Source organism: Diabrotica undecimpunctata, chromosome 9 (assembly GCF_040954645.1).
Source record: "Diabrotica undecimpunctata isolate CICGRU chromosome 9, icDiaUnde3, whole genome shotgun sequence".
NCBI classification, from domain to species: Eukaryota; Metazoa; Arthropoda; class Insecta; order Coleoptera; family Chrysomelidae; genus Diabrotica; species Diabrotica undecimpunctata.
Window position 1 is genome coordinate 43,403,867 of NC_092811.1, and position 12,170 is coordinate 43,416,036.

General features: G+C 34.2%; 2 protein-coding genes across 2 annotated transcripts; both read right to left on the reverse strand.

Annotated features, from left to right (window-relative positions):
* Nucleotides 1–583: 583 nt before the first annotated feature.
* On the reverse strand, nucleotides 584–1,459 carry LOC140450575 (ATP-dependent DNA helicase pif1-like). Its single transcript, XM_072544229.1, has one exon. It carries the CDS (start codon nucleotides 1,457–1,459, stop codon nucleotides 584–586), a length of 876 nt encoding a protein of 291 aa, XP_072400330.1.
* A 30-nt stretch (nucleotides 1,460–1,489) lies between these two features.
* LOC140450576 (uncharacterized) lies at nucleotides 1,490–5,041 on the reverse strand. The gene is made up of 3 exons (XM_072544230.1): nucleotides 4,710–5,041; nucleotides 3,926–4,230; nucleotides 1,490–3,843 (listed from the first exon to the last, which is right to left on the reverse strand). Exons 1-3 carry the CDS (start codon nucleotides 5,039–5,041, stop codon nucleotides 1,490–1,492), a joined length of 2,991 nt encoding a protein of 996 aa, XP_072400331.1.
* Between the last annotated feature and the right edge of the window lie 7,129 nt (nucleotides 5,042–12,170).

Consider the following 12,170-nt stretch of genomic DNA (forward strand, 5'->3'; position numbering starts at 1 on the left):
GTTAAGCTTCAATCAAGAAGTGGATCTATTCAAAAATATACAAGGATCAAAAGACATAATCAGCGTAACAAGATTGTACTCAGAAGACTCTCATGTACTTATAAAGTTTCTATCAGAATTAAATCCATACTACATCGACAAAAAAATGAAAACCAAAAGCACCAAATTAATACGAAAACTTGGCAAACACATAGGTTTTCTCCCTGCAGTGAAAACTTCATTGTCGGAAAAAGATTCCGACTCATCGGTAAATAATTCCTCTAAAGAATAATTACATTCACTTCTCTGCTTCAATGGAACTTAAATAGGTTTTACACCCATTTTGACAAACTAAAACTTGTTATCTCTGAAACACACCCATCTATTATCTGTCTACAGGAAACAAATTTCAAAAATTCAAACCATCGTAATTACTCATGTTTTTATAATAACAGACTAGCTGACCCGGCGAACTTTGTTCCGCCTTAATGGCAATAAATAAGCAGATTGTGTTTTTTTTTTATTGGAAAAAATACAAAAAAAAATTAAATAACTACATTAATCATTCATTATTATTTCTGTATTTTAGTACATAGGTTGCTCTTCACTTAAGTACCTTGTGATACACGACATTTTTTGTTTTATTATCAGGCGCAAAAACAAACAACGCAGATGGTCTTCCGACCCGTGAACATGCCACGTATAATTGACCATGGGAAAAACATGAATGTTCTAGATTTAAACCACAAACTTTTAAGGATTGGCCTTGTGATTTGTTGATGGCCATGGCAAATGCAAGACGTATCGGAAATTGAAGTCTTTTAAATTCAAACGGCATATCGGTTGGGATCATCGGGATCCTCGGAATGAGAACTTCCTCACCTTTGAATTTTCCTATCATTATCGTAGCGTAAATTACATTGTTCATCAATTTACTAACCACCAAACGCGTACCGTTGCACAGTTTTGGTTGGTTTATGTTTCGAAGCATGATTACTACGGAGCCAACCTTTAGGCGTAAATTGTGCGGTGGTAAGCCAGGCACGTCCAAAGAGTTTAAAAATTCAATTGGATAGTTGGTGGCTTCATCTTCATTTGTGACACAGTCAATAGATTTGAATGAATGCATTGTTCCAATGATCTTATTTTGAATTATGTAGTTCAGGTCATCTACATCTTTATTCTTAGCCGCTAAAATTGCTCGCTCACTCAACCATTCATTATTTTTGTAGTTAGAAATAATATTTGGAAATACATTGTTGATAAGTTCGTCTTTTGATGAGACAAAATTACAGAAATTATTTGGAAATGATATTAATCCGGTCGATTCATCGACAGGTACTTGACCATTACCGATAGTCAGCAATTGCTCCGAGAAATCTTCAGCAGATGTATCATTAAGCAATGTAACTCTCATGTTTGTTGTAGATCTTGGAATTACTGGCAGTATTTGGCGGAAATCGCCAGACAGTAAAATCATTGCTCCTCCAAAACATCTCGAGTCATTGCTTTAATCTTTTAATGTTCGGTTAAGTGCTTCTAATGCACGTTTATGCGCCATTGTGCATTCGTCCCAGATGATGATTTTTGATGCTGCTAAAACTTTGGCCATTGCTGAGTGTTTTGCAATATTACACGTTGGTTCTTCAATAGTTTGAAGATTTAACGGTAACTTGAATGCTGAATGAGCCATACGGCATCCTTTTAACAATGTGGCTGCTATTCCAGAAGAAGCAACTGCAACCGCTATATTGGATCTCGCCCGAACAGTTGCTAAAACTAATGACATAAGGAATGTCTTGCCAGTTCCACCAGGGGCATCTAGGAAATATAAACCACCATTTTCATCAGCTATTGCCTTTATTAAAGTATCATAAACTTTCTTTTGTTGGTAATTCAACAGGGGTACATTGCTTTGAACTACTAAATCTAATTCCTGGTGATCATATTCATGTTCCCGTTCCAATTCTCGATTAAATGCGCCATTCATTTCACGATTTGGCGCTGGCATTCCTAACCTGATTAATAAATTACCGCACATGAGGTAACACATATCTTCGATTAAGAGTAAAGCACGATTATGTATCTCCTCATTCATCTCAATATCGTGATTTCTGGAACTGACACGACTTTGATGTAAAATATCTTCTGACATACTATCCTTGTATTTGTGCCACAGGTTACATGGGTTTGATGGAAAACATGTCGAAATTATGATAGCGAATAATGTGCGTATCTGACTTGGAGATGCAGAGATAATGGCTTCAGCGATTGTCGTATCCCAATCGGTATCGTTTTCTAATAAGTTCAATTCTTCACATGCAGCACGATATGTTGGGAATATTACACCATTAACAGTTCGTAGTGTCTCAAATGAAGTTGGCCCACGCACATTTACCAGCAACAACCGCAAATAGAAACATTCATCATTCTTTGGATGAACTGTATACATACGACCAAGAGCATCACTAGAACGCACATCTGGATACCCAGAAACCGCATCACCTTGCTTCCGTCTTTGAAAATTCTTGGATGAAGCATTCCAAGTATAATAACGTGGCATCTCCGAGTAAAGCAAAGTTCGTGCAAACTGATCGCTTTGGCAGATTGCAAAAAAACTGGTCAATGTCGTTGCTGGAGGTGTTTCAGCACGTTGCGTAGCATTCGAAGCCGTGAAATATACTCGTTGACCATTCTCCAGATGCACCGCCAAATGTATAACAGAAGGATGACGTTCGTGAATTGGAAATGCGAATATACGCCAAATCGCTTCATTACAGTTCACATAACGACCAACTTGATAGCGTGAAATTTCATCGTTGGTATTTGAGGATTGCAATCCAAAAACCGCCATATCACTGCCTTTCGTGACATATTTGCAAATATATTTTATGGACTTAACTGAATTGCAGTATTCAACGTTGCAATGTGTCTTGAACGTTTTAGAAATAAGTGACGAATATGGAACAATCCAACTGTTGTCGACAACGAAATCCATTATTTTCACTTTCGTTGTGACAGTTCGACCGTTGTCATCTGGTGATCGACGCCGATACAGCGGATACCCATCGTTGCCAGTGACAGTCTCCGCCGTTAATTTCCGTGGATATCGTTTAGAGCACTTTCCATTGACCATGTAAGGTGATTGGGGATTGATGGCACCACACGGTCCATAAATCATATTAGTAGTAACAACATCATGTAGGTCTGGATCGACTTCATGATCAGGAATCTCGGCACATATGATATCATCTATTTGGTTAGGCTGAATTCTTTCCACTAACCAAATAAGAATGTGTGCGTGCGGCAGGCCTCGCTTTTGCCATTCGATTGAATACATCCAGCATCGAGTGTCTCCAAAGACGCGTTGTTTAACAATAAAGTTCATCAGGGACCGAATTTTTTGCCTGAATATACGTGCTGTGATGTCGTGTCTATCATTTGATGTTTGTCCGGGAAGCAGCAATTGAGTAATTTCTATCCATTTTGGATTACAGGTAAAAGTAATAAAGAGATCTGGCCGGCCGTAATGACGAACATATGTCATTGCATCTCGTGCATATTCATGCATATGACGTGGGCTACCAATGTACGTCGCCGGCAGAATAGTTAATCGAGCAATATTAGCTGCATTTCCTTCAGTACTAACTGCATCACGTAAATGGATGTACTCCTCAGAACGCAGTTTGGCTTGGTTCAACCTAATAAATGTTAAACGTTCCGTTTCTATTTTTACATACATGTCAACGCAATACTGCTGAAACAATCGACTAAACCGCAGCAAATAGTTGTCAGCATTTTGACGAATCATCAAACGATATGCATAATAATTCATTGAGCTAACTTTCTTTGTAGTTTCTTCACCTGAAATTAAAAATTTAATAATTAACCATTTCAAAGACAAATAATACAGACATGAACCATTATTAAGATACTGATACTTTACCATTCAATGGATTTATCATTTTAATATTAAAATAATATCCATCTTCTCCTTGCCAAAACATCAGTGGGTATTGCAATGCGTCATATGATTGATGAGTTTCAGATATTTGTTGCAGTTGCCCAGTATCGCGACGTGTAAGCACAATATCGCGTTTTTCCAATTGTTCACCAACAATCAGGGTGGCAACTTCGTCTACTGTTGGAGCATTAAATGTGCGTTCGTGTGTTCCAGATGGTCGTTTATCTGCTTTGATGACAACTTTATAGTCATCATTTGGAATGCGCTCTAAAGCACTCTTACACAACCTGACCAACGCATGATGTTCATAAAGCAGACACTGCAAGTCTTGAATAATTGCTCGCTTCCTTTCTGCATTGATCCCTAGGCGTCGATCAATTTATTCTTCCATGTTGCCCATGAAATATATTTGTAAAAATTTATTCTGTGTATCTTCGAAAGGTAGTAATGATCCAATTCGATGGTGAATCTGTCCTTGTATCTACAAAATAAAAACCAGACAGTATTAACTGGGTTATAAACACTTTTTCTGTGGGAGAGTAGAGTTCAGTATTAGCAAATATAATACATACCAATAGATAAAGTAAGTTATTCTTTAACTACATTCTATGTTTGTACAAAAATAAATACCTTAAATGTCGGATTAAATCCTCCTTCTTTGATAATGTCTGCCCCAAATGACGTCATTTGGAAACAGCTATTGTATTTTCGAGCATTTGCAAGAAAGTGGCGTGATTTTTGTGTTTCGCCACAAAGCAATGAATACAATGGCTCATGTGGCGGAGTCAACACTGGCAATTTCACTTTACCATTAAGGCAGCATAATCCAGGCGTTTCTCCGGAAAACTTTAATGCACCACAATACTCGCAAACAACGTCCATTTGCCCAGTGCAAACGCTAGGATGCAAGCTGTAATCATTGCTGCAATCGTATCGAAACTCTGCTCGATTCAAATCAGCTAAATATCTTGTTCTGCGTCGCAAATTATCTATTTGTTGCCTTCTGTTGTTCGCTCGACGATTCTGCATTGCCAACCCAGCTGTTTCACGGGCTGCTTCACTTTGCTCTCGTGATTGAGAAGCACGAAGTCGAGCCATACTATCTCGGCGCTGTTCACGTGCAATTTCTTGTTCTTCTTCAGTCCTTTCATTTGCAGTATTTTGTATTCTTCTTGCATTACGGCTTTGTCGGGAAAGATTCGATCGTCTTGGTCGCGGCATTATTAATTAAACTTCACTTCACTTCAATCAACTTGTTAATTATTTATTTAATAGAAATAGTTTTAATATTGATTTATTACAAATATCAAATTGTCATCCATACGTCATTACATAGCTGTCATTTTACGTCAATTACATAGCTGTCATTTGCGTTTTGTTATTCTAAGTTTGATTCTTTTTTGTTATAACACGTTTTATAGTGACTGACGTTTCATGTCAAGTCACACGGGAACGCTGTCGAACGGGATAAAAAGTATCCTATGTCCGTGTACTGGCTCTAAGCTACCTCCCTACCAATTTTCAGCCAAATCTGTTCTGCCGTTCTTGAGTTATAAGTGGTGTAACTAACACGACTTTCTTTTATATATATATATATATATATATATATATATGTATATATATATATATATATATATATATATATATATATATATAGATTAAACCAAAACATTGCCAGTCTGGGAGTAGCAATTTATGTGGATGAAAAATTCATGAGCACACAGTTACCAGTGACTTCAAATAATATTCAATTAATAACTATTTTAATAAATATGCCTCAAAAAATTTATATATGTAATATGTATATCCCACCAAATCAAACTATATCCTAAGAAGATTTAACAGCTATTTTGGAACAAATTCCTTCATCTAGAATAACTGCCACAATACGATGTGGGGTTACATAAAACTCAACCCGAAAGGGCGAATAATAGAAGATATTATAACATCCCAAAATATGAATATACTTAACGACGGAAGACCAACCAGATTCAACATACATAATGGCACATCATCTGCAATTGATATTTCTCTGTGCGACCCAGTTCTGTCCACTGCGTAAACATGGGACGTTCTACCCTACTTATATGGTAGTGACCACTACCCCATTATAATTTCTTTAACGCATCAGAAAAACACAAATATCGAATCGCCTATCTCAAAGTAGAATATTAAAAATGCTGATTGGACTAATTTTACCAAACAGATCGAACAGGACATTAATCAAACCAACTTTACATCATCAAACATTAACAAGTTTTTAAGTACATTTTTACAAACCATCACAGCAGCCGCAGAGACGTATGTAAGAAAAACAAAAATTTTAAAGAAACATAAAACTCTTCCGTAGTGGACACCTGAATGCAGCCAAGCTACAAGAGCGTATAAGAAATCTTTCAATAGACTAAAGCATCATAAAACAGACGAAAACATAACGGACTACAAAAAACGAAGAGCTGAGGCAAAATACATTCTAAAAAGAATAGAAAAGAATCCTGGAGAAAATTCATCTTAATTTTAAATACCTCTTCAACCATAAGCACAGTTTGGAGAAACTTAAGGAAAATTTCAAAAGGTTGGCAAAAGCCAACCATATAAGATTCCTTTTCTAGCAAAAAATAACAAAATAATTAGTGATAGAAAAGAAATCGTAGATATGTTAGCAGACCAATACGAATTAAATTCCAGTGATGAAAATTACACTGATAATTTTAAAAGTCATAAAAACAACGTAGAAAAAAAACATATTAGGATTCGACGGTCATGAGATTCACAACCTTAACGTTCCTTTTTCCTTCATAGAACTTGCTGAAGCCTTAAACTCTTCCAAAGATTTAAGCCCAGGACCAGACGGTGTCCCCTTAGCATTTCTACTACATCTACCAGACAATGAGAAAAATTTATTGCTAGACCTTATAATTTTATCTGGTGTAACCAGGTTTTACCACCAACTTGGTCCGAAGCAATAATACTACCACTTCTTAAACCTGAGAAATGCCGGACATCACCTGAGCCATATCGACCAATATGTAAAGTGTTAGAGAAAATATTAATTAAAAGGCTGAGATGGTATTTAGAACAACAAAAACTCCTTATTCCACAACAAAGCGGATTTAGGCAAAATTTATCCACTATAGATAACCTAATAGACTTAGAGTCAGGAATACATGAAGCATTTTCAAATAAGCAAGATTGTATCGCAGTTTTTTTTTTATATTAATAAAGCTAATGATACTGTCTGGCGATACAATATCATATCAAAATTGTATAATTGGAATATCAGAGGCAATATGTTAAAATTTATTTCCAATTTTCTTCAATCTCGCAGCTTCATAGTTCGATCAGACCGTTATCTAAGATAGAAAAGTTCAAGAGAACGGAGTACCATAAGGATCAGTTATAAGCTCAACCCTTTTTCTAATAGCCATAAACGACATACTTCAACAATGCTCACTGATTATTAAAGCAAGATTATACGCCATTGACTTAGTTTTATTTGTCAAAGGAAAAACACTACATCTATTTAAAAAAAATTACAACAAACAAACAATCAGTTAGAATCATAGTCTAGGACTATCGGATTACAATTTTCACCGTCAAAAACTAAATGTATTTTATTCACACGGAAACGTAACACTCTAACTCCACATCTGAAGCTATATAATCAAACCCTCAGTTTCACAAATAATATCAGATTTTTAGGTATGGTTTTCGACCAAAAGCTCTACTGGAAACAACATACAGAAGAACTTAAAAAATCATCAAGCAGGACTAAATTTTATGAAAACTATTTCCAGCAAAATTGGGGAGCAGATCAAAATACACTATTATATGTATATAAATCTTTAGTTAGATCCAAACTCGACTATGGTGAGATAGTTTATTCATCAAGCAAAGTATCAGTATTGAAAACATTAGAAACTATTCAAAACACAGCTCTACGAATAGCTACAGGTGCGTTTCGAACGACACCAGTTAAAAGTGTACAATGAAAGTTTACTTATACCAATACGTTGACAGATCGATTTCAAGACACTTTCTCTAGAACAAGACTAGATCCACTATTTTACGAAAGAGGTAGAAGAAACCTTCATGACCTACATCTTGAATTTCCTGAAATTCTCCCAACAAATTTCCTAACTTCTCCACCTTGGTTAATACCAATTTCCAAGATTAATACTAACCTTAATATATAAAAAAAAAGGTGAGACTATAATAGACCTGATCAAACAATCATTCTTAACAGAAGTGGAAACTTATAAAAATCACTATAAGATATACACTGACGCCTCCAAATCTTCAGACCGTGTTGGTACAGCCATCTTTACACCCAATACATCCTTAAAATTTAAATTCAATCCCGTCACTTCGTCATACACTGCGGATTTGTTTGCAATATTACAAGCACTTATTCACATAAAGGAGTCGAGACAGTCCCCGTCTCTCATAATAACCGATTCACTAAGCTCACTTCACACTATTAAACGTTTATATACCAATAATCCAATTGCCTCACATATTAAATTAGAAATAGAAATTCTAAATAATAATAAGATCACTGTTGACTTCATGTTTGTTTCATAACATTCAGGTATACAAGGAAATGAAGAAGCAGATAAACTAGCCCGCTTAGCATCCTTCAGCCAGGACTCCATTCTTATTAATGAGGTTTCTTCAGATGACTTTAAGTCAGAAATAAAATATAAAGTGTTAACTGCGTGGCAAAATAAGTGGAGTGCATCACAAAATAAACTCAAGGAAATCAAACAATTAGTGAAACCGTGGCTCCACACAGCGAATAGACACGACCAAGTGAGAATAACACGTTTGCGACTAGGACACAGTAACTTTACACATAAACACCTCTTTACGCGAACTATGCCGCCAATATGTGAAAATTGTCAAGTAACACTATCCGTGAAGCATATACTAATTAAGTGCAAACATATATGAAGCAGCAAGAAAGAAGCACAGTTTCCCAAATAATATAAAGGAAGCCCTGGGAAAAAACATGAACATTAAAAACACAATAAGTTATCTTAAAAACTCAGGACTATACCAATAATTGTAATTTTTTCTAACTTTACCTGTATTATATTTTTTAGGTCGCTAATAACCCTGGTCGTTACAGCGTAAATAAATAAAACAAAAATAATGTCTTTAATTAATAAGCATAAAAATTAAGTATATTTTATACATATTTTGATGGTTGGATTCATTACTGGAATATTTCCAAAAAATCGTGTATTTTGAACAAAGTATTTAGAATGGTTAAATATTAAAAACACATTCTGAATCACTTAATTAACATTTAAAATTAGAGAAATTTTTTTTAAAACTATAGAAACTTGTTTTAAATTAATGTGTTACAAAATATCTTCGAACTTTGACTTGCATTATCAAGCTGAGCTAAAGTTTTCTGTGCCAGCTATTAAAATATTGTAGGTTTTTTTGATACAGAGCTTTCATGGATTGTACAAAACAATGATTGCATTTTTAGTGTAATTTCCCATAATTATTCATTTGGGTACAAAAAAAACCTCATAGAGATTGTCTGTATCTGGTTCCATATGTCTCATAAGATTTTATAGGGTTTTCTAAACTATATTTTTATATTTGAATTTGTATGCAACAAAACAGCAACATACTTCAAATATAGTCCCGATGAATTTTCTCTTTCGCCTTATAATTGTCTGCGACTTTCAAAACGTCATCGTCAATTATATGATCCTCCTCCAAGTAGTAAGCTACTATAAATGTATTTTGTTATCTCTAGACTGAGATTCTTTCGAATCGAACTTTTTCAGTTTTTTCTACCAAATTAGACAGCATTTTTTGTATCAAGCAAATATCTTCTGAAGCTAAAATATCGCTTGGCAATTAAGGACTTTCTATTAAGCTGTTACTTACGCAGGATTCACTAGTTTCAATAGTATTCCGACATTCTGTAAAGATCGCTGCCGATTTTTTTCCTAAAATATACAAACTTAATCTATATTTAAAATCTATTGGCGAAGGATGATCATTTGCACCACCCATTTCTCGAATACAAGAAAAAAAAAAATTTTCTAGCATGTCTTGATTCAACCTCAAAGTTAAAATACAGTCAACGTTATATTTTGCTTGTAGGTAAGAAAGTAACTCTTTTAGAGATCTATTAGTAAGCAATATCCCTTTTTGAAATGGAATAAATCCTTTATGTTGTAACGAAAATATTTTGCCTACCATAGGGTAAAATTATAAGGGGTAGAATATTGGGGATAGAAATTACTGGGGGCGAAGGTAGAGCAAGCAAAACAAATCGAAACTTATGCGGACGGCACTCAGGGTTTGTTAGGAGAGCTGGGGTCGTGGATAAGTAAATGACAAGGGGTTTGGATTGGGGCAACTACAAAAATATGAAACAAAAGATCATGAATCTGTTGGGACAAATAAAACAAAACACAGAAAGGAAACAGGAAACACCTCTAGAAATAATTATTAGAAATGCAGAACATATCTTTTTCAGATGAAACTCAAAAAGGGTTAGTTATAAAAAAAATAAACAAAATGTTAAAAAATTTAACATTTATTGTGTCTTACCACAAACAGTTATAAAAATAATGACACAAATTACTATATAGATTAATAGTTACATAGTAAAAATAACAAAAAAACTTACATATGTCCTAGCCGTTTACAAACTCTGTTGCTACAAAACTTACAAAATTGCTTGGAGGTTCTTTAAAAATAAAAGAAACCCAAGTCAAAAAATAATAATAAAGCGAGCTGTCTCATGTTAACATTAAATTTAAAACAGAAAAATTAAAATAACAGCTAAAGTCAAATCCTAAAATTTACAATTTTGAATATTACAATTTTTTAAATTTTAATAAAAGCAATATATTTAAAAAAAATGTCTGGCTTTACTTTAAATTTAAACACAAAAAAGTTACCTGGACTGCACTGAGGTTTTACACTAAAATTCTGGAACTATAACTGGACCTAAACAAACTGCTACAGGAACAAAACAGGAACAGCGAGATTTAAGAAGCACTTATGCAACTTATGGACTTCTTAAAAAATCAGGAAACTGGAACATCAGAATTGCTGCAGGCAGCACAAATCTCTTAAATACTTTTTTAACCTCCTCTGTAACTACATATACTTCACACTTTACACTGCTACAATTTCCATGGAAAGGGGCAAAAACAGAAAACTTTACACATTCGACGAATAAATTTGGATCCAGACCTAAGCCGACTGTTTTTTACAGCGACTCAAGTAAGAATGAGCAATTATCTTCTAAAATTCATCGCATAAGTTAGAATAAACAAAACCCTGGGTATAAACAAACACAAACGGGAATTGAATTAATTTGAAAACGCAGTATCGGGCGGTTTAACGATCAAAAAAAAAATATCGAAGAATTTGCGCCTGTGACATAAACAAACAATAAAATGATTTATGATCGACTTGGCGACCTGAAAAGAACGAAATATTATTTGGGATTTAACTTGAAAGATACGAAAAATTCTTCGTTATTATAATACATATACGAGGGGATTCCAATATATATATATATATATATATATATATATATATATATATATATATATATATATATATATATATATATATATATATATATATATGTAGGAATTTATATATCAAAGAATTTGTAAATGCTAAAATCTGCAAAAACATTTCTATACCTTGAGTAGCATACCGGTATTTGTGTATCGTGGTTCTTAACACTAGAAGCACCAGCATTTTTTTACCCAGAATTCCCTGGGCGGTCAAAATGACGGGTACTACGGGATTGTATATTGTACCCCTTGGATTTGTAGCCGTTGATGTTGTCCTGCTCTCAATTATATATTTTTGTCGCAGTTCTTCTTACTGAAGTAAAAAATTTGGCCTAGATATTTTACTGCTAGTAACTTCTTTATATAGAATCCAAGCATTTATTCCTGCTATATGGATGTGTTGTCTTATTCATATTCACAGAGCCCCTTCTGGCGATATTGAAATCTCTGTAAACAAACTTTACTCGTGTCTAAATTATTGTTTTAGACATTTTAAAACCACTATTTTATGCGCTGATTTTAATACAGATTATTTTAAAGACTCTAAGGAAAAATTTTTCTTACTGCTTTTATACAAAGTTTTAATTTAAGATGTCAAAATAACGAAGCTACATGAATCTTTACAGACAAAAATGAAAAAACTTATAAAACAAAATTTT